Source organism: Alternaria ethzedia, assembly GCF_023757985.1.
Source record: "Alternaria ethzedia strain BMP 0044 chromosome Unknown scaffold_39, whole genome shotgun sequence".
Classification (NCBI taxonomy): Eukaryota; Fungi; Ascomycota; class Dothideomycetes; order Pleosporales; family Pleosporaceae; genus Alternaria; species Alternaria ethzedia.
The window spans coordinates 237,072-258,929 of record NW_026056232.1 but is presented as its reverse complement, the minus strand read 5'-3'; the positions used below and the strand labels follow the sequence as shown (position 1 = coordinate 258,929).

General features: G+C 53.2%; 7 protein-coding genes across 7 annotated transcripts; 2 read left to right on the top strand and 5 right to left on the bottom strand.

Annotated features, from left to right (window-relative positions):
* Positions 1-130: 130 nt before the first annotated feature.
* On the bottom strand, positions 131-4,141 carry J4E87_009844 (uncharacterized protein; the record flags this gene model as incomplete). Its single annotated transcript, XM_049381418.1, has 5 exons — positions 131-947; positions 1,122-2,208; positions 2,263-2,709; positions 2,755-3,432; positions 3,487-4,141. The coding sequence occupies 5 exons, from the start codon at positions 4,139-4,141 to the stop codon at positions 131-133; spliced, it is 3,684 nt and encodes a 1,227-aa protein (XP_049228912.1).
* A 2,164-nt stretch (positions 4,142-6,305) lies between these two features.
* Positions 6,306-7,765, bottom strand: J4E87_009843 (uncharacterized protein; the record flags this gene model as incomplete). The annotated part of the gene is made up of 5 exons (XM_049381417.1): positions 6,306-6,639; positions 6,705-6,870; positions 6,923-7,116; positions 7,166-7,403; positions 7,453-7,765. 5 exons carry the CDS (start codon positions 7,763-7,765, stop codon positions 6,306-6,308), a joined length of 1,245 nt encoding a protein of 414 aa, XP_049228911.1.
* Positions 7,766-8,415: 650 nt separating this feature from the next.
* J4E87_009842 (uncharacterized protein) lies at positions 8,416-9,515 on the bottom strand (the record flags this gene model as incomplete). The annotated part of the gene is made up of 3 exons (XM_049381416.1): positions 8,416-9,162; positions 9,220-9,419; positions 9,512-9,515. 3 exons carry the CDS (start codon positions 9,513-9,515, stop codon positions 8,416-8,418), a joined length of 951 nt encoding a protein of 316 aa, XP_049228910.1.
* Positions 9,516-9,691: 176 nt separating this feature from the next.
* J4E87_009841 (uncharacterized protein) lies at positions 9,692-10,256 on the bottom strand (the record flags this gene model as incomplete). Its single annotated transcript, XM_049381415.1, has 3 exons — positions 9,692-9,977; positions 10,029-10,118; positions 10,177-10,256. The coding sequence occupies 3 exons, from the start codon at positions 10,254-10,256 to the stop codon at positions 9,692-9,694; spliced, it is 456 nt and encodes a 151-aa protein (XP_049228909.1).
* A 793-nt stretch (positions 10,257-11,049) lies between these two features.
* Positions 11,050-13,608, top strand: J4E87_009840 (uncharacterized protein; the record flags this gene model as incomplete). Its single annotated transcript, XM_049381414.1, has 1 exon — positions 11,050-13,608. One exon carries the CDS (start codon positions 11,050-11,052, stop codon positions 13,606-13,608), a length of 2,559 nt encoding a protein of 852 aa, XP_049228908.1.
* Positions 13,609-14,039: 431 nt separating this feature from the next.
* On the top strand, positions 14,040-15,529 carry J4E87_009839 (uncharacterized protein; the record flags this gene model as incomplete). The annotated part of the gene is made up of 2 exons (XM_049381413.1): positions 14,040-14,447; positions 14,657-15,529. The coding sequence occupies 2 exons, from the start codon at positions 14,040-14,042 to the stop codon at positions 15,527-15,529; spliced, it is 1,281 nt and encodes a 426-aa protein (XP_049228907.1).
* Positions 15,530-18,615: 3,086 nt separating this feature from the next.
* J4E87_009838 (uncharacterized protein) lies at positions 18,616-20,004 on the bottom strand (the record flags this gene model as incomplete). The annotated part of the gene is made up of 1 exon (XM_049381412.1): positions 18,616-20,004. The coding sequence occupies one exon, from the start codon at positions 20,002-20,004 to the stop codon at positions 18,616-18,618; it is 1,389 nt and encodes a 462-aa protein (XP_049228906.1).
* Positions 20,005-21,858: the final 1,854 nt, after the last annotated feature.

The window sequence follows — 21,858 nt, the reverse complement described above, 5'->3', positions numbered from 1 at the left end:
ATTTCATGCATTCCTGTCTCAAGAAACCGGCAGCGTCACAAAATGGTGTGTCCGGACTTGTTGGTACGTAGACGCCGGACGAGCAGCGTCAATTAGTTTGACAAATTGTCCGCGGGCGGCTGACTTGACTTCATCTTGACCTGGTGACGCCAGCGCCCGACACAGCATCTACATAGCCTTCGTCGTCGCGCTCCAGTGGAGAGACGCTGCGATTAGACACAGCGTTCACGTCGCAATCCTCATCGCCATCCACTACGGGCGTATACCCAGGGCCCAAACGAATGGGCTGCACCTTAACTTGCTTCTCCTCAACCAAGTCAATCCGCCATCGCATGGTTCCATCAGCGTCTCGAAACCATCCCATACGCGTCAACATCTTGTCCTCCTTGACTATAGCATCATAGCCCTTCTCTCTGATAACTTCAAGCAGACGTTCGCTTCCAGCGATAAGAACCAGCACGTCGGCAATGCATTCGATGTTGCGCATCATACCGCCGTAGTATTTTCTTTGCACGGATCCGAGAATGATAATCGTAATGATAAGCCAGATCAGGATGCCTGTGGCGATCCAGAACGCGACGAGATTCATCTGAAGAACTTCGACCTGGGTGCTTAATTCCGCTGTTGTTGTTGCATTGGTGTTGCGGACAATGTCTTCGAACTTTGGCGCTATGGAACCATCAGGCATGTACTGGATTGGCATGTCGTCCATTGGAGAATTGATCTTGAGCTTCGTGCCCCTGGGTTGATAAACATAACCGCCGGATTCGCGAGACAGATTGCTGTTGACAAAGTGTTGAAAGAAGGTTGAGAAGACAGTCGAGGATGTTTTAGCCAAGACTTCCGGATCTAGTAGGGCGGTAGGATCAAATCCCACTTGTGCGTAAGCGGCGTACGACATGAAGTCGAGATTAAGACCAGTTGTGTTATCTCGCATATTGAAGGCCCTGCCATCTGAATATTGAGGGTTGGGGCTTGGGTGGTTCTCGTATGTTCGGGGTGGATTCTTAGAGGAAGGCCCATCGATGTTTGCGGCATTCAAGAGCCATTGCACGAACAAGGGCCCTTAACTGTAGTGATCTGTTAGATGGAACGACTGCCATGTTTATAGTCTAACTCACCTGGTAGTTGTATTTATATTGTAGTCATAAGACTTGAAACTGCTAGCCCTCCATTCAGAGCTATTGACCTCAAAGTCAGGGTCATGATGGATGTTAAAATTGGTATAATGAGCGTCTTCGTAAGGGTTGCGCCATTGAGATGTATCAGACCAAGCGACATCCTCCCGAACAGGAATGTCGAGGATGCGGTAGTGCTGTACGACACCGGTTTTGGGCTCCACCGTAACTTCCGCTTGGCTCGACTCAAAGATAGGCATGCAGTTCAATGCCTGTATAGCGGGCGGCTCCGGAAACACAAACATGTATACATCCGGCTTACGGCGCCTACCCTTAATGACTCGTTCAACCTTTCCAGGGCCTCGGATCCATTTGACTGTAAAGTTTCCAGATGTACCATAACCGCGACTGTCCTCGGGGTCAGAGACTTCCTGCCAATTCTCCGTCCAATAAGCAACTGCGGCTGGATTGTACGTTGCGTTTCCAGTGAGATTGGCGCAGCACGGTGGAATGCTGCCTTGAGTAGAAAGCCAAGTCGTGGAATTGGGATCTTCAACGACTCGTGCTATAGTGTAATAGTTGTCTAGTCCAGTGATGTTACGTCCATATCCATCGTTCTGCGACATAAGCCACAGGCTGGTGTTTGTGGGCCACTCGACAGCACTGCATTCCAGGCGAGCACGAATCGCGGAAGTTTGGACTCTCAGGCTCTCCACGGAGCGGTCGCTCCTACCTGCTGGACTATTGTTCTCGGCTGAGGCGAAGCCTTCCACACCGGAAGAAACAGGTATGAAACTCCAATCGTCTTGGCTCCACACTGGTTTGGGGCCCTCTAGCGCAGTATGTATAATAGCGGTGTACATCCAGTCTTTTGACAGGCTCTGCAGGTTGTCCCACACCAAGTCGCCAAGGTCGCTTGAGAAACTTTTCTCGTCGATGGTGTAGTTGAACAGCCAGGTAGATTGATCTCTGTTTACCGATATTTGTTGCACGAATGGAACACTGCGCAGCTCCAATGCTAGGGGCATTTCCGAGGAGGTAGTCAAGACGCCATTACCCGAGTCAAAGAGAGCGGACATGGCGATTGTGACTTGATCACAGCTATTAGTTGTAGTTACAGCCTAGTCTTGGAATGTGCACTTACGAGCTTGGAGCAGAAACGTCGTCGTTGTAACAAGCGAAAGCAGCCAATGTCGGTGCTTTAAAGCTTTCAACGATGCGAATAGCCAGAACCATGATAGATAGGATAATGCGATGCCCTGAGAAGGACGCTTGGCATCATGTTGCATGCTGATGTAAGGTTGTACCGTCCTACAAGTGGTGTCAACGGACTCCCACCAGAGCGTGATAACAATAGCAAGCAAAGTCGGGATGACAGATAAGGGCGATACTGTGTTTGAATGACCGAGAAGCTTGATGTTGGCGCGATAGGTGAAGAAAGCCTGATGAAGTTCTGACCTCCGCGCATACACGTAAAGCACTGCGATTCCAGCAAGAAGAGCGAGGATGTAAAGTATGAGAAAAGCCAGGTTTCGTAGGCGTAGCATGGGTAATACAGGTGCGATGTCATAGGACTGCACTCTTGTTTTTTCTGCCATGTGTCAGAAGATACACCAACGGTTCCATAGGTACGTACTCTCATCATCGTCCTGGATGTTAGCCTCATTTTCTCGAAGGCTGCCATGCTTGGAATAGAAGACTTTTCCAGCAAGTTCTTCTTTCAATGTCTTTCTTGTGGCGAGGTCGAGTTTGGTGAAATTGCGCAACACTATCGCATCACCGCTGCCCCATATACTTGTACCCAACAGTGTACTGGGATCTTGGTAGATATTTAGAGTTGTCTTAGCCGCTCGCGTCTCCCACAGGATGCCTAGAACAAAGAAGCAACAGATGAGTAACAGAGCACATATAATCCACGCGGCTTGCCCGCTAACTAGCACTGTCCGGACAGATCCGAGTCGATGACCAGTCGTAGAAAGTTCTTCTAAAACTTCCGCGCGTTGCAGAGAACCACCAACAATTTCTGCGAAGAAGCGACGTCGGAATTGAGCAGCCACCACAGGCAATTGAGAATCAGCCATCATTCGTGGGATACTGAAGTTGTATGGTTCACCCAAGATCGCCGCTGGGCCCGTAAAGGGAACATCATATAAGTCGATCTCGATGTCAGAAGTCTTGGTCTCGTGGGGGACGAAATCGCTCCATTTAATGTCCGTATAAGCCTTGCGTAGTTCGAGTAAGTCAAGGACGGTCGGGGGAACTGGCGTGCCAATTTGGTGGAAAATATTCTCATCGAACTCGACGGACAATGTCCCTGATGAGGCTGTGGCACGAGCTGGGATGGTGGCCATGCTATGGCTTGTATGACATGCATATGCAAGCATCGTCATGTTTTGTAGGAATTTTTCGGTCGGCGTGATATCCTGTCTGGGCCACCACGGCGTACTCATCATGATAATCTCATTCTCTTGGCAGTGTTCATTCGATTGAACGATAGCATCTGACATGGGGTAGTCTTCCGATGTGATGTTGTTGATGTCGCTCCAGGAAATCCAATCCGTAGTAAGGACGTGATACTCCACGTCGACAGTGAGGTTAAACTGGCAACCCTCATTGGACTCTAGGAGAACAGATGCTTGATAGAACTTCTTTTCAGGCTCTTCTTCCCATCCTTCGGGTGCATGCCGGAGATACATGTCCTTCTTCTTCATATCCAGTTTGGCGCAAACTAAATCGGCGTGGAAAACAGTCGTGTTTGCCTCCCAAGTTCCTGGATCTTGAACCTTGTAGTCCCAACGTGAGCCAGTATCAACTGAATCTTGTGGCCAGAACGGTAAGATGACAAAGTCGTCAGTGATCCAGGGGGAGGAGCTATAATTTTGGAATATCGCGCCCATAGTTCGCAGATACGTATCTCGCTCAGCTCGAGGTTCTAGCATCAATCCGTTGCGCATTTCAAGTCGTGCAAGTGTCTCCGGACTTGTTTGGTGTATCTCTTTTGTTCTCAGTAGTGCAGCAGACATCGGTGAGATTCCAAGTATGGCCAGGATATAGGTGCTGCATGAGAGGATTGTAATCCAATTCCATGATCCGCCATTTCTTCGCCTTTGAAATCCTCGAGTAAGAGTTGTCCACCATGGCTTAGCCTTTTCGAGTAAAGTATAACGTGCAACTGGAATACGTCCGTCTGTTTTGCCCATTCTTGCAAAAGGTCCTGTCCGTTTCACAGCACCAAGTATGATTCCGGTTAATTGTGTATAGACGACGGCGATCAGCGTGGGTATGAACTTCCAGCCCGGTATTGCTGAATCCTCAGCACACAGCCCGTTGTTGTTATGTGAGTACCGATACAATGCGAACGTGATGGCTGCGCAGGTGATAGAAAACCCGGCAGCGGTGGTGATAAAGTACCAGCGTAGCGCAAAAGGCATCCATTGTGGTTCTGCGTGTGTGTTAGGACGAGCAGTGAAGATAAAGCCATATGAATACTTTCGTTCGCCGCCAGGCTCCACAGAGCTTACACAAGAAACATTGGAGATTAATGCGCGATGAGATCTGTGAGTATTCGTTCTGGAATGCGCTGTCGATGTTAATGGCAGCAATTGCTGAGTTTCCATCTCGTGATGGCCGTTTCCTCCGGCTTGAAGCTGGATTCCACGATGTGTGGCTTCTCTGGTATTCTCCATAGCGCCTCAAGGATGCAAGCGCTTGAGAAGTTTGTGACGATTCGTAGTTCGGTCGAACTGTTGGACCGTATCGTGAGATGAGCAAGGCTGAGGAGTAGGGATTGATGCATGCTGACAAGACTCTGGGAGGGTTGTTCTCGTTGGTCTCTTGCCGTCTGCAAGTAAGATGTGACGTTTCAGGCGGCCCGTGTCCGGAGCGCAGCCAGATGTATGATTCAACAGGACTTGGCACGCTCGGCTTTGAACGCGGACCAATAGAGCGAGGACCAAAATTACTTCGGTACACAATCGCTTGCATTGATCTAACACTCTAGGGAGGGTTCGCCGCACCACACTTCAGCGAACATCATCAGAGTTATCGCAATCATACCGTATACCAGAGTAACATCTTAATAACTAGCCCGAACCAGGACCAGACCGCAGTCTGAGTTAAAGACCCACTCTATCTATTCAGCATTCGCCGGGCTGGCGCATGGTGTTTACAAGAATAGACATTCAACCGCCCCCACGATTAGGCGCCCACCCTTTTAGCCCCACCTTCTCTGTCTCTCGCGCTCTTTCGCGAGGGAACTTTGGTTGTGTACATTGGAGGTTTTTGGCCCCACCTCATACAAGGGAAAAAACAAGCAATCCAGAGCATGCGTTAATGTTGCGCCACCCAATTTGCCCGGGTTATCTCAATGTAGGCTCCAAAGTGTTCAGCTCCTTTGGTAATATGTTGTTTGGTGTACTCATACGCATGGAGATACTCTACGAAAGAGGGAAGTGTCGCATCTCCAAGAACCTCTTTGGCGTACTGACAACAGCTCCTCGCCCGTTTGAGACTACATGGCTTCCGAGCTACCAGTGTCAAAAGTCAAGATATGGTGTGTTGCGTGATAGGAAAAGGTGTCCGGCTTCTCCCTTGAACAAGGTGCCCCCTCGCTTCAAACCTTCTACCCCCAGCGCTACCCACAACGTGCCTGCCTACCTAGGTATCTCCGCCCCCGCACCTACCAACTTGCGGCTGAACCTGGCACTGGCGTGCAGTCGTGACGAGATCCTATCCCGCACGAAGGCGACCCAGAGACGGCGAGCCAACCACACCTCCCGCATTTTATACGACTCATACGCGAGGAGATGCTCTGCGAAAGAGAGAAGTGTCGCATCTCCAAGAACCGCATTTCATACGACTCATACGCGAGGAGATACTATACGACAGATAGAAGCATCGCATCTCCAAGAAACTCATCATTTCCCACAGGAATCGAAGCCACTGCCTAACTCTGAATAATCCAACAATGACGCAGCTAGACAGTGGCACGAGTGAGTCAAGATGCGCGTCGAGCAGTACTCAACCTTGGGAGTACCGTCAGCGAGTACGGGCAAGCGCAATAGGTCTGATCCAGGACTTTGTGATGCCGCGAAGCACGCCCCCGTCATATGTAGAGGAAATAGTGATCTTGTGAAACATGAATTCAATACATCAATTCATCCAAAACCCCAACAACCACCCCCCACCCTAAGCATCCCTAAGCATACTAGCAACCCCCGCCCAAGTCTCCAACACAGTCGGTCTTATCTGATTCGCCGGCAGCGTAAACCCATACGTGCCCTTATCCCTCAACTCGTACGTGTAAGAATACGTCGCATTACCCGTAACATCAGTGTAATCCGTCGAAGAACCAGTTGTAGCATAGAGAGTCGCGCAGCTAGGGCCAATGGTGTAAGCAGTACCGGAGACGGCGCGGATAGCGGACTGGGCGCGGGTGGCGATGGAGCGGTGCTGGGCGTCGTTTTCGGCGCGGAGGTTGCAGTCGTAGCCGTAGGGCCAGAGGATGTATTGGCCGTAGGAGCTGGGGGTGTGGTTAGTTGGTTGGTTGTTTGGAGTGGGAGGGTTGGTGGGAGATTGGAGACGTACTGCACGTCGAGGTAGAGACGGATACCGCGCGACGCTTTGAGCGAGTCGACTTGCGCTTTCAAGCCGCGGAGCTCGGGGGCGTCGCCGGCTGCTACGCCTTTGTAGGTCTCTGAGCAGGGGTTTGTGGAGGCTCCGCCTGTGACTTCCCATTTGTAGGGCCAGTTACCTTGAAGAGGCGTTAGTGATGTACGCATCTGTGAAGGTGAAAGAGGACTTACGGTTGATGTCACGGCCAACACAGCTGTTGCCGCTCACAGTTTGCCTGTTCTTGCGCCAGAGACGGTCGGTTGTCTGGGAGTAGACGAAGCCATCTGGGTTGGCGATGGGTGTGATGTAGAAGTCGAACTTGTCGACGAGGGACTTGATGTTTGCGTCCGAGCCGTACTTGGTGAGTAGTTGCCACGCGAAGTACCTGGGTGGTGTTAGTAGATGATCTCAGGGTCTCACAAAAGCTGACATACTCGGTGGTCATGGAGGTAATCCACTCTCGTGCGTGAACGTTGCCGTGAATGATGACGGCAGGCTTGGAGCCCTTGCCACCGCTACCCCAGATGTGGATACCAGTCAAGGCTCGTCCTTGGACTGAGGTGCCCACAGTGACAATCTCGGACTGGCCAGTGTATCCAGCCTGCAGGTCACGGAGGAACTGGATGTGGTCGGCGTATGGGTGGTATGCAGTGAACCAGCTTTCGCTAGGGACTAGATATGGTCAGTAGATGTCGTCGCACTAACGAGACTCTCCACAAACCAGCATAAACGCTCATCTCTCCCTCTTCGGCAAGCGCTGCACCGACATCCTCGTTCAGCACCTTGCTCTCAGCCACCAAGGCAGTCAAGGCGTCGACATTCTCTGGTGAAACGACGACATCCAACTCGGCAGATGTGCCAGGGTTGAGGATGTGTGCAGCCAAGCTCTCGATCTCTGCCTTTACAGCATCGGTACTGGCAACACGTAGTACCTTGAAACCATTGTAGTCGACCTTCTTGCCAGCCCTTGGGACGACAGTGGCAAGCGCCGTGGAGGAAAGAAGGAGCGCCGAGGTAAGAATGGTGGTCTTCATGATAGGCAATGAATGCAACGACAGTTGTGCAGTGCAGTGCAGTATGATGCTGGGGAGAGAGCCTGCTTTTAAGTCGTGTAACCGTCACACAAGCCCATAAACCACCTTCCCATCCAGTACGTAGTACCGCGGGAACCGTCCTACCTGTTACCCCAAGTCTCGCATCGATTAGGCAGGTACTCACCCCGTACTCCTGGCTGATCTCCTGCAAGCACGGGAGATGTACACTCGAAGGAGCTCAACGTAGATGATGCAAGCGCGGGAGGCTAGCAGTCCAAGGAATTCGGAACTCCACATCAAGATCTGGACGGTGGTTTAATATACAGCATCACTTGGCATGTTCTCTGGACGACGTGGGTAGGAGAGTGTGATTGGCGCGGAGGCGTTGAGCTTATCGCATTAGGCAGGTGCGGGTTCCGGAGACTACGCTGGCTTGTCTTGGCTACGAGATAGGCCAAATACAAAGTCTAGGCAATGCCAGGTACGTGATCTCGTGGTGCTCATTAGCATGGCGACATACCGCAGGGTGGTGAGTACCTTAGCGAAGCGAGTGCCTGGATGGGAAGGAGGATGAAGATTGACAAGCCTGGATGCGCCCCAATAATAACGTGCTCGTATGCGTGTAATGCGAACAACACCACCGCGTTCTTTCAACCACTTGGAACACCCAGCTCTCTCAACACATTCGCGTAGCCGAGCCTCAACCATTCGTCCACATGCTTCTGTTCCGATATCCATACGCTTCCTAGCATGCCTCCAGCATTCGCGCTCGCTCCCTCTGTGGTCCCTCTGCGACGTGGGACGACCACGAGACGATCGGCCCACATGATGACGTTATGGGGAGGTGTTTCCTCCTCACACGTGCCCATGAGCGTGCGGCACCGCGCAATGAATGTCTTGTACACATCAAGAACAGTCGAAGCGGGCGTATTCGAGAAGCCATGACTGAACTCATGGACAAAGAACTGGAAAGGTACCTTCTTTGATGAGTCGGTAAGAGATGACATGATGTGGTCGAAAGCATGTGGCGGCCCTCTCAAGCCCTGGAGGTGCTTGTGTATCCTGCTGCATCCACCCTTCTCCCCACAGTTGAAGATGACGTATAAGTTTGGAAGTTTTCGTAACACTTGCAACATGACATCAAAGTCATCTAGGTCAAGGGCTTCGTACTGACGCTTGTACGAGTCCAGAGTCAACATGAGTAGTTGCGGCCTGTCGACGCAGAATAGGTTGAGTGCTAGGTCGTGCGTGCCGTTGAGTTGTGTGATGTTGAGTCGCTCGTCTGGACAGAACATGTCGCTGCCAGGGCCATATTTTCGTGATTTGTCAAAGGCATGGTTCGTGGCGCCTACGGTGTGAGGTTTGGTTGCTAGTGCTGGACAGATCCGGAACTCCATCTGGCCAGGGTGTGAGTAAGGACTGGTGTGACTGTTGCCGTTGCTGGACTAGCTTACCGGGTAGCCTTCGTGCTCGAATTTGATAGAGTCATTGGGGCCGTAGACAATGACACCTTCAGAGACAAGCTTGTCGAAAGATTCGGTGAGCGCTGCCTCTGTGACGTTGTCCATGTTGAGCTGCTGACTGTTCGGTGAGTTGTTGCCCAGGTGGTGAGTCGAGCGCGTGGAGTAACGAGACACAAGGCCTGTGCTCGAAGCTACGGAGTTAGTGCCGTATAGCCGGACTGAGCAAAACACCACAAAGGAAACGGAAAGAGAAGATGAAGTTTATGTAGCATTCGCAGCTAACCCATCCAAAGAAAGACATGCAGCACCAAGAGATGTCGCCAACCAGAAGTGAAAATGCCATCGTCGATTATAAAGTATATGCCCCTTTCCAAGATGCAGTCTCCCAACCGCAGAGATCAAGCAGTGTACATGGATGTGGGCGCAATGCCGGGGTATCGTGGTATCGTATGAAGAGGTAGAACTATGAGGTCTCAGGCTTGGCGGACAGCGGCCTCTCTACCAGGACATAGTCAGCACTGGTAGTCGATGTAGGAGTCGGTGTCTCTGGTAGCGCACCTGGCATGTTTTGGGACTTTGAGGCAAGGGGGCTGGCGGCCCCTTGTGACCGAGCGGCGTCTTGCTCGCGCTGGGTGTCGCTCTTGGCTGGGGGCGAGTTGCTCTTTGCCTGGTTGAGGCGCTCTTCGGCGGCCTTGAGCCTGGCCTCGAGGGCCTCGAGCTCCTTGGTCTGGGTCGTGACTGCCTGCTTCCTGCGCGCCTGTCAGCGGGCTCCAAGTAGCGGTGAAGAGGGCGGGCCGTACTTCTCCAGGACCGTCTTGTCCAGGGTCGCGAGACCTTCGTCCAAGTTGAACAGGCTGTCGAGCTCCGACATGAAGTTGCGGGCTAGGGTGCTGCGCGCGTGGTCAGTCTCAGACAGGCGGGAGCTATGCTAGCGCCGGGAGAGCTCACGATTGAGGGCGGTTGTTTGGCTTCCAGCCTTGGTCTGGGTCGTCCATGGTGGCCGAGTGTGCAGGGTACGAGGAAGTCATGGTGATGGGATGGGGAGCAGGAGCGGGTTATGCAAGAAGCAGGCGGCGTGGGGAGGCTCGGGGACGGTGGATATATTTATGGGCTGTACAAGAGTAGACAAATATGGGCAAGTGGCTCAGCGGATCAAAGATGTTTCATGCAACTCAGCCAGACCTGGGGTGGAGGGGAGGGAGCATAATATGGCGACCCTGGAATAGAGAGGGAGGGACGATTGCAATGTTAGGAAAAGGGGACGCCTATGCCCCAAGCTAATTTGGGCGTAGATCGGAGGTGGAGCTTGGAGGAGCGAGGGATCAATGATAGTTTGAGCGCCGCTCCCGAGTGCCCGACGAAGAATGGCCGACGATACGGGCACAACGACAACGACAGGACGTTGTAGGTGCAGGTGCAGCAGGACGTGGAGGCATATAGGGCTATAAAGCTGTGCTATCCCAAAGTATCGCAGTACATCAGGGCCCGCTGTCAGGTCTGGTTCTGGCCCCGCGCCCGCGTGAGGCGACGTGAGGCCGGACGCGCCTGATTGGCTGTGGCCGGGGGCGCCCGATGGGGGCTTCAGGCGGCTGGGCTGCGAAACCCCGACGACAATTTGCGACATTGCGACAATCTCCCTCGACACCACCAAGCCCCCGTCCATCTCGCTCAATTTCCCCGCCCGCCGCGCCCATCACGACTCTCGCATGCGATGCCCGTCTGCCCGCCGTAGCAGCCTCTCCGCCCACCGCGCCCGCGCCCGCAGCCGTGGCTCCCCTTCCGCCCCAGGCCCATCGCCCTCGCGCTGCACACGCCTGGGGGATGAATACTAGCGGCTCCGCCTACACCAACCTCGAGTCGCTGCTGCTGTTCCAGTGCCTGCATGCCTACGGTGTCGCCCCGTCCGTCTTCGGGCGCATCTCCGACGTGCTGAAGAAGCACCCCGACGTGGCCGCCCACAAGTACTTCCAGCCCGGCCGCCTCAGCCCCGATGCGCTGCGCAACTTCTACCTCGAGCGTCTGAAGCGGGAGCTCGAGCACGAGCAGGGCGGCGACAGCGATGGCCCCAACGGGGAAGTCACGAACCCGGCCAAGAGAAAGAGGCATAGCCCAAGTCTGCCGACGGTGCAGGAGTCGCTGCAGCACCAGCACCTGATCCCGAAGCTCGTCACGAAGCTCTACGCGTCTTATCGATATGAGATCACGGAGCAGATCCGGATAGAGGAGGAGCGCTACGAGCGACTGCAGCGCGACATCCAAGGCATCGAGCGCGGAGAGTGGGACGAGCAGCTGCGCGAGAGAGCAAGCGGACGAACGCCGACCTCGCGAAGCCCTACGCTGCCCAGGAAGTCGCCGCATCTCGCCCCAAAGACGCTGCAGCCGAATGCGAACCCCACGCCTGCCCAGAATGGCACGCGTGGAGCGCCCGCCATCGCGCCTTCCCCAGATCCATCTCAACAACAGCCGGGATCCGCGCTACCACACCCGAACGGACACGCTTCGCCATCCCAGCGCAAGAAGCCGCATCCTCCCTCGGATGGGCGACGGACGCCTTCGACACCGCAGCCAAATCCAAGTCAGCCACATGCACCGTCGCGATTCCAGCACCCGCCGCAACCTCACGCCAACTACAACTACCCCCAGAACATACAGCCCCAGCCAGGCTCGCACCAGAATGCCGGCCATCCTCCGCAACCGCCGTCACCAGCGCTGGGGTCTCCTGGGCCTCAGTTCCAAGCCCAGCCAGGTCAGAACTACGCGATGAATGGCGCGCCTCAGTATGGGCCACCGGGCTCCCAACCGCCATACCCTCCACACCAGCAGTTCCCCATGCAGCAACCTTCAGGGCCTCATTCACCCGGGGTTCACCATGGGCAACAGCAGAGGGCGCATTATCCCCCTCCCGGTCACCAGCCCTACCACCCGCTGCAACCGCAAATGGCCCAGCCACCGCCCCAGGCAGGCTTCATGCTTCCACCGTTCCAAGTTGCGCCGCAAGACCCCTCGCGCGTCCACCATCAAGCCGCCGTGCCGCCGCACCACCCTCAGGTCTCCACACCTGCGAGCAATCGGCAGCAGCCCAGAGCAAACATACAGACTCCCGGCACCGGCACCGGCAGATCAGGCGCGCCTCAGATGCATCCCCTCGTCATCCAGGCGAGACAGTCTTTCTCCACGCCGATGAACCCGCGCTCTCCGCACAGCGCTCTAGCGACCCCCGTGTCAGCCAAGAGTCTTTGGAAACGATCGAGCTTTACTGGGACACCGGGAAGCTCTGCGAGCCCGCGTCCCGAAGTGCTTCCTCTCGACGACGTACCGCCGCTGATCCGGCCAAAACAGACACCACCAAAGACGAAGACGCAGCGCAAATCGCGGACAAAAGGCAAAGGCAAAGACGCAGAGCAAGAGTCCACGATAGACGTCGAGACACCACAAAACTCTCATCACCACGACCAAGAAGACGACTCTTTACTAGAGCCCGAGACGCGGTCCGGACGTTCACGGAGAAAAGCTCCTGCGAAACGAACAAGGCCCGGCAGCATAGCCTCCTCCCGAGCAGGTGGCTCTGTGCGGGATCGAAGTCGAAGCCGGTCCATCCTCTCGCATACCGACACAGTAGCAGGTGACAACGAGTCGCAAGCTGGTCGTCGCATCAAGTCAGAGCGCGGAAATTCGGTGGACCCCACTGAAGAGGAAGGTTCTGTTGGAACACCGTCACACATGTCCACACGACGCCGTGGAGCAGCTCCGGCCTCATCACTCTCATCACGTCGAAAACGAAATGCCCGCGAGGCCTCTCTTGAAGAGAATGACGATGCGTCCTTCAGCACCCCAGGCCCACCCAAGACGCTGGTCGCGCCTCGGAACTTCGCCCGCATGACGGCACCCATGATGTACGATATCAACTCGCACAAACATGCCTCAACATTCAACACCGCCGTGCGCGCGAAGGATGCCGAAGGATACTACGACATCATCAAGCGCCCTACAGATCTCTCGTCCATCAAGAAAGCGATCGCAACGGGCTCAAAGCAAGTTGCCGCAGCCGCAGCCGCGTCGGATAATCCCACAGGGAGCCCCGGCGGTGTCATGGGAGGCGTCGTAGAGTTACCTATGACGGCTGACAATGTCCCGCCAAAGGCCATAGTCAACGCTGCGCAACTGGAGAAGGAGCTCATGCGCATGTTTGTCAACGCCGTCATGTTCAACCCTGGAGAGGACGGTGTGGTGAACGATGCGAGAGACATGTTTCAGACAGTACAAGGCCTAGTCAGTACTTGGAGGGACGTCGAGAGGGACAGCGGTCGTGCGGGAAATGAGGGTACTCCATCGGTTGAAGAAGAGGACCTGCCCACCGCGAGCAAACGAAGGAAGATATAGTATAATCCTCGAACGGCTAGGCATGATTGATCACAGCATGGAATGGAGTTGGCGGTGATTTGGAGTATACATCGATACCATGTCACGACACTGCTGCGGCAGGCTACCACTTTTAGAATTGAACATTACCCATCTTGACCGTCTTCATCATCCACGCAGCAGTCAGTAACACCGTCCACCTCTACACTTCTATCTTGTTGGTAGATTGCTATCCCTAGTGATGTCGAAGTGACTGCTATCTCAGGCTCTCTTCGGGTGGACCCTTTGCTCAGGCTCTTTTACTTTGAGGTGAGAGACGGTGACCTCGAATACCTGCGCCCAGCATATAAAACACTGCGAGGTATCTTTTCTACCTCCATCTCTCCTACCTTAGCAAGTCTGCTTGTCTCGCACGCTGACGACCACCAGCTGCAACTATCTGTCACTCCATGATGGATATCTCCAAGACTACTACTCCTCCAGCAACACCGTCGCGCGCCTCGATTGATACTGCCACCAGTTCCGAACGATCAGCTGTCTCCATGCATCCACCCACGATGGATAACAGCGACGACTTTATCGAAATTCCGCACGTTCCAGATCTCGTCGATATCACCCCGCCCCAGATGCTCATGCGAACGCCTATCAACATCGAATGCGGTCCGGACCTCGCGACCAAGATTATCTTCCACAAAGAGATGATTTGCTGCCACAGCAAGCAGCTCAGCAATCTTTTCGAAAAAGCGAAGCCCACCATGATCCACTACGAGAAAGCCGATAAGGTCCGCGATGAGCTGGCCCAATACGTATTCCCCGAGGTCACTCCGAAGGAGTTCGAAACCAATCTCTTGGATAAGCAGGTATGTCTTGTCAGTATGCCCCGGATGTAGATACCCGAGCATCAGCGGCCATTCCGTTCTGTTTAGTGGAAGAGCTGAGCACCATAAGCCTATGTTAACGATACATCGCCTCAGTTACTGACGGCTATTCGCACGTAGGCTATAGGCCTGTTCAGTTCTCTTCCTTGCACAACTTCCGCTTTCGATAGTCAAACTCTAACATCCCATAGGCCAAACCTCTGATCATGAAGGCATACGACAACTATCCTCTGTTCGGATATTCCAAAGGCGTCAAATCGGTTATCATGGACGCCGTAGCAGGAGAAACCCACGCCAAGAACGTCAAGAAGGTGGTACCGAAGTCAGCAGTGGACTTGCCTCTAGCAAGCCGTTTGGAGAATCTCAAGCCTCAGGCCGTACACGCCGTAGCCTCGCTGCTTTTCGCCCGACTCCACGCCATCAACAAGGCTGAGATCCGCTATGCTGAGAAAGATGCTCTGAAGGCCGCCGCACAGCACCGCATTATACTCCCCGATGTTGAAGAGTCCACGGTTCGAGCACTCATGGAGTGGATGTACCAGAGAAAGTTTCCGTTGATGGAAACCGAACAAACCTACGCTGTGATGAAGCTCGCTCAACAGATTGGCGTTGGGGTACTCGCCACAGAATGCCACACAGCGCTATTCAGCGCCACTAACGCCAGCATCGAGCGCGCCGATGCCGACGGTACCTCTTTCCAAACTCTGCTAGGCTATGGCACGAAACCCGCCGCTGACGACATCATCGAGGTCGTCTTCCAACACGCCATGAAGGACGAGAACGCGCCCAAGGACCTGAAGGGCCTCGTCATCGACGCCCTGGCTGGGTATCTTGATCCAGAACTATGGCAGCATGTTAAGGGTCAGATCAATCATAGGACCGCACTGCAGATTATTGAGTCTATGGTTAGCTTGCGAGCGCTTGTCAAGATTGAGATGGACGGCCAAGACAGTATCAAGTCTGAGAGCCAGGAGCTCTCTAGCGCATCCACTCCTGAGAACATGGAAGTGGACGGGGACAAGAAGCCCATTCACGTCAAAGAGCAGAACGAAACCCACGTTTGAGGACGCCATCCGTTCGCTGCCGCAAAATCGACGAAGCCCGAAGCTGATGCAGACTTCCAGGAAGTAGGAAGGTAACGCAGTGAATGCGACGGGGAAAAGTACATTCTGGAGGAATCTACGGATCGTAGATCCCTCATACATATTAGCGATTGCTTTCTGCGTCTCATTTCTTGCTTTCTACGCGCATTCCAACGAGGAGATGGGGAGTATTACTAGCATATTATTCTTCTGATTCTTCTGTCCAATCGATGGTTGCACATGTGACCCTTCGGCTCGTAGTGGTGTAGTGGTGAAGGGCTTCAGTATGTTCTACGTCATTTTATGTCCTTGCAGATCAAGGTGGGTGGACTCTGGATACGCTTACTTAGGAGCATGTGTCCTAGGACGCTACGCTTATACTGTCGACAGCCTGTCCTGTATGTGGTGTCACATCGGCAGTTTGAACGTAACACCGCGTATTGGTTCGTATGGGGAAGGGTCTTCGATCCAGCAGCCGCCCGAGATTGTTGATGCCTTCGTTTAATCGATACAAAGTCTTCAGTGGCGAAGTAGTGCTTTTGCGCAACGCTTTCTCAAAAAGCTGGTGTGTGTATCCCTTGCGTACGACAGTTTGAGCGAGTCATCTCCCGACAACCTGGTCTAGTTCCGGGAGCCTTCAGCGGGGAAGGCGGGGACTCGAGAGCCATAGCGGCTGCCGCGGGTGTGGTGTACGGGTTGCACTATGATGTAGCTTCGAAGGAGAGCATGCCGTTGACTGGACAGTTTCATGAAACCATAGCATACTACTGCGTAGCTTTCCCAAGGTCACGTCATATCCCCACTGATTCCACGTTATCTGACAATTTTTCCTGTTCGAAACGTATACGATGCTGAGGCTAGGAACAGTGGCGTTTTTGTCGATACTTTGTGGGAACACAGATGTACCAATCATCTCGGCAAAGAAAAACCCATAGCGTCCTCGAACCACTTACACGGTTTGTACGACACGTTACATGTCCAAGCTTTGCTACTGTACCCTAAATCGCCGAGGGTATGGCGTTTTGTTATAGCGTACGTTGCTTCATCGCCCAGTGGAAGGCTCATCGTAGTCTACCGAGGGTATCGATATAGTATCGATCGTGAATATGGCTGTTCGATCGACCAAATCCGCGGCCATCATCGATATTGCTCGACTGGAACATCCCGTTGGGATCGAGAAACGCGTCTAACAGTCCTTTTTGGGGTAGATCCTCCGCTTCATGTGCACTCTTCCCGTCGAGATGATGCATCTTGATCGGCCCGCCGGGGGTAGTGACAAGCTGCCGCGGTCTCTACCCGTGACTAATGCCACGTGGGAGGCGGTTTCATGCCTACAATGAGATGCGGTGTGCCGATGTCATGAACGGAACCTGACAGAGAACAAACTTCCGTGATTTTCGTCGCTTTGGGTCATTTAACGCGTCGCATACCTTTCCTTCCCCTTGGAAGCCTCCCAAAGTAGAGCTTTTCCCGATCTTCCCAACGACCCTTAGTGGCGTAATTGTAGTAGGTCCAGCCCGTCTCAGTTTTGCTAGTGAAAAGTCGCAAGAGGCAATGTGTTTGGCGCAAAATGGTATTTCCCCAGGAAAATCCTCTGTTGTGCAACTTGAGCCGAATAGCCTACGTAGCTGCCGCCGGCTTGCTACATGACACAATGTCACACGTCCAACGGAAGCGGGATATCCAGCGCAAAACACCGTCTTTGCGCGTACAAAGACTGGCAGGAACAGCGAGATGGAGAAATTTGGAGGTAAAGCCAGAGGCTAGAGCTGGAGATGTTGCCGCTTTCGCTGCGCGTTTCTTCTCTAGCGTTGAACTGTGATACGAAGTCTTTTCCTTGATATCCCCGTCCTACAAAGGAGATCTGGTCTTGAAAAGGCGGCTTGTCATCCGCAATTGTAGGGATGCATCAGCAATCATGTTCCAATTCTCAGAGCTTTTACAACTACCCCACATCTTCCGCAAAGGCGAAGCACGATCAATTCGACATCGGCAAGAACAAGAAGATGCCGTCGAACTGTCTGACATGTCCAACACAACACCTCTCCAATCGACAGACGTCTCTCCACGCTCTTCATTGGACTCAACGCGCTCGGCCTCTTCATCATCATCATCTTCCAGTACTTCGTCAGCAGCTTCACGATCATCAGCCTCACCGAAACGCCGATCATCACGTCTTCCGACCCTCTCTTCGCCATACTTATACGAAACGCCGGTCTCTTTCTCTGGGCCGCGGGGGTGCTCGCACGGGATGTATCGTTAGAGACGTGTGAGCAGCGCTCAAGCTTTCGAACATGCGAGTTATCTTATTCTCGGCACACTTGAAGGTTGGCGATATCATTCTCGACATATCCCAGACAAGGAGATGACCGCACGTTCTTTTGGAGAAGGTGAGATCTCCACTGGCCGTCCGGCCTTAGTGAGAAGATCGGGAGGTATTCTCGGAGAAAGTCGTTGGAAGCTCTGGCTCTGCTGAATGATCAAGTTTCAGGATGGGATGCAATCGCTTAGATATAGAATCGGGATGTAGTTGGATCGGGTCAGACTTGTGAATATGTGGCGGTTGAGAGTACCCATGTACTCTGAAAAGTGTTTCGTTCCGTATATGATACCCATTTACATATTAAGTGTCCATCATTTCCCAGAACACTGTGAAATTACCGAATGTTAAATGCAACAAAACTTGGGGAATTGCGCTCGGGTCAGGTGGTAGATGATTCCAGTGGTGCCTGCATGCGTCATACGTTAACGCTAACCAAGTCCAGGTTAGTGCGGGACATTTCCGCTTCCGATCCGCCTTGACATCCGATTCCAGGAACTCGACTTCGTCAAAGAATGTGAAGTCACATACTCTGAGATCATTCCGACGGCCAGCTACTTTGCGCAACTTTGTTTCCGCTATTGTTGCAGCTATCTGCATCGCTGTCTCCACCGTCTCCAGAGCAGCTCAGGCCGCGATCCAGTCCATTTTCTCAGACAGCGGCATCGTGCTCTCAGTTGCTAACATAAGTCCATCGGCAATGTAGACTTCATCAACATCAGAACTGAAGTGTGTAGATTGAGCCACATCACCCGGCGGTCAGACGAGAGTCAGCGTGATCGCCGTCGTCTGACATGTCGCCATCCCCAGTGAGCTGTCGCGAACCCTCACCCGCAACAGATATCAAATCCTCCTTGTCTGGGTGAGTGTATTCGCCCACATCCCAGTGTTCTGTTTGGAAGTGGGTGATGAACACTACATGCAGACCTTTAATGCTCACCTTGCAGATAGGGCAATGCCTGAGACCTTGGTTCTGAACAGCTAGGCTCCACACTCTTGGGACATTCCGGCGAATATGCTCTCTCAGCGCTTTTTCGACATGTAATTCTACGAGACCACGGAAACGAGGGTGTTCCCTTTCCCACACAGCGCCCAAGGCTAAGAGCAACGCGCGATTGGCACCACTCGGCTCCAGTGCTCTAAGAACGGTCGTTATGTCCTTGTACAGCTGTGTGGTGTGGTATTCCAATGACTCTTCTGGTGTTTGCCGACATACGAGCTGTATTGATACAATCTGAGCCATCAGGATATCGAGATGCTCTAGTCGCAATGGCAAGTCTTCCACGTACCGAGAACGGACGGTAACAGCGGCACTGGTCTTGGTTGCGAACACCACCGTTGGACAACATGGCGGTATAGTCACAGCCTGTCCGGCACGCTGAACGAAGGCGATCCCGTTCTCCAACTCCTGGCATACACTTGCGTAGTTTGGCGCGACATCTCCGGCAAGATCTATGAGATACTTGTTCAGCGTCGCCAGATTATGTGGCATAGGCGGGTACACGATGTATACGCGCACACCGGTAATGACGTGTATGGTGCTGGTGCTCATCAAGGCTGATGCCTCCAAGGGAAGAAGAGCTCCACAGGACATGATCGAAGTGGTGTCGATGGATGACCGGGTGAGCGTACTCGAAGCCTCGTTCTCGCCCTGAAATAGTCTGAGACATCGGTCTATTACAGGCGATCGGAAGGAGAGCGTCGTTGCGTATACGGCATATTGTTGATCGTCCAAATATTCCACAAGCGTTCGAGCTATACTCTCCCGACTTGTCTCACCTTCTAAGAAACGGAGAGAAAGAGGAGGGGGTCTAGGCGGATACAGTTGCGCTTCGTCGACCCACGACTGGTGCTTCTCCAGAATCTTTCTCAGTGAGCGCGGGTGTGGCCAACCAGCGCCTGTTTTGTACAGTGTCAATTCCGGAATGTCAGTGACTTTGGAGGCACCATAAACAGTAGCAGAACTCTGGACAGCGTTGCCATTCTCAACACTAAGAAGGTTGACGCGGCCAGGGATTATGAGATCTGCGAACTCTGCTGCACGAGCAGCTGGACATGACTGAAGCTCGCGGATGACAGGATCGAGAGTCCACAGGTGGAGGGTGGGCGATGTCGCCTTGGGATTGCCTGACATCATTGATATTGCGATTGTCGTGGCGGCGAAGGCTGGGTTGGAGTGGGCGCAAAGGGAAAAGAGTGTTGGAGTGGAGCATGAGGGTGTGAGTGTTAATATCTATACGAAAGAAAAGCTTACACTAGCTTCTAGGCGGGTGCGCCATTTTCTTAACAGTGAAAGTGCCTCGCACTTCTTGCTCCTGCCGCGATCGGTTCGAAGAGAGAAGGAGCATGTCCGTAGCCGCGGATGCGGTAGCCCAGATTAGGCTTAGTCTAAGGAATACCCACGCACATGCCATGCTGGGCTATTCGAATAACCGACACAGATGGGTATACGCGACATCCTCTTTGGAATATGTACGGATCAACAATAGATTTCCGCGGTAGGCGCTGTCGACTTCCGCGGAGCAGGGTTAAGCGGAAGAGGTATGGGATCGTTTGACAAGATATATACCTCTTGACCATCTCCGTTCCATAACGAATGTTCTCTCAGTATCTTTTCCGCACCAAGCCAATCACAGCTGAGTCCGCGACCCTCAGCTTCGCGTTTCCGTCCCCTTAGTAACATGTCGGACATGTCAGCCTCAAAGCATGACAGTGAAAAGGCTTTCAGCAACAATGTCACACACGATCCAGTACCGAGGATCCTGATATCGTCAACTTTGAAGGACCAGTCGACCCAGAAAACCCCATGAACTGGTTTCCTAGAAAGAAAATGACGCAGATAGTCATCGTCACGTCCATGACCCTTCTCTCGTAAGTGACACACTCTCCACTCGCCTAGCATCCTCACATTTTCTAGACCTATCGGCTCCACCATCAACGCCGCTGCTACTCTGGATATCCTCAAACATTTCAATTCCACAAACGAGACCGTCGGTACCTTTGTGACGACCATCTTCCTTCTGGGATATACGTTCGGACCACTAGTCATCGCGCCACTGTCATAACTATACGGCCGGGCTATCTTGTACAAGTTTTGCATATTCTTCTTCGTCGTCTTCAACGTGGCATGTGTAGTATCTGATAGCCTAGCTTCTTTAGTCGCATATCGTTTCCTGGCCGGCATTATAGGCTCATGCCCCGTTACACTCGGTACTGGATCTATCGCTGATATGGTGGCAACAGAGAGGCGTGCTGGAGCCATGGGAGCGTATATCATCGGCGCTGTCTTGGGGCCAGCCATTGGTCCCGTTATTGGTGGCTATGTTGCCCCGGCAGCGAGTTGGCGCTGGACCTTTTGGACCATGGCTATCGCATGCGGTGTCGTGACCGTGGTGTCCATCTTGTTTGTGCGTGAGTCATAACCTTACGTCCTGCTTGAACGCAAGGCACAGCGTTTGCGAAAGGAGACGGGCAATTTGCGTCTACAGTCAGCGTTAGACACTGGGAAGACGCCAAGGAGTCTCTTTGTCTTCTCCATCACCCGTCCACTGAAGTTGCTCTCATCCCCGATCGTCTTCTTGCTTTCCCTCTACGCCGCTATCGTATACAGCTATCTCTATGTCTGCTTCACTACTTTTGAGATCGTCTTCTACGGCCAGCACGGTTTGTCAAGTGGCGAGGCTGGCCTGGCAACACTCGGTATAGGCATCGGCTCGGTGCTGGGATGTGTTATATGTGGCGTGGCTGCGAATGCCGGTCTCCAAGAGGTTGACCGAGAAGCACGGTGGTGATCCAAAGCCAGAATACCGACTGCCACCCATGATACTTGGTGGCTTGTGCACGCCGATTGGCTTGTTCTGGTACGGGTGGTCCGCGCAGACTAGAGTGCATTGGATTGTGCCTACATAGGTATTCTTGGCACGGTCTTCGTTGGCATGGCATGGTCTTCACATGGTCTTCACCTATGTAAGACTTCTTTGTGGCATCTCGG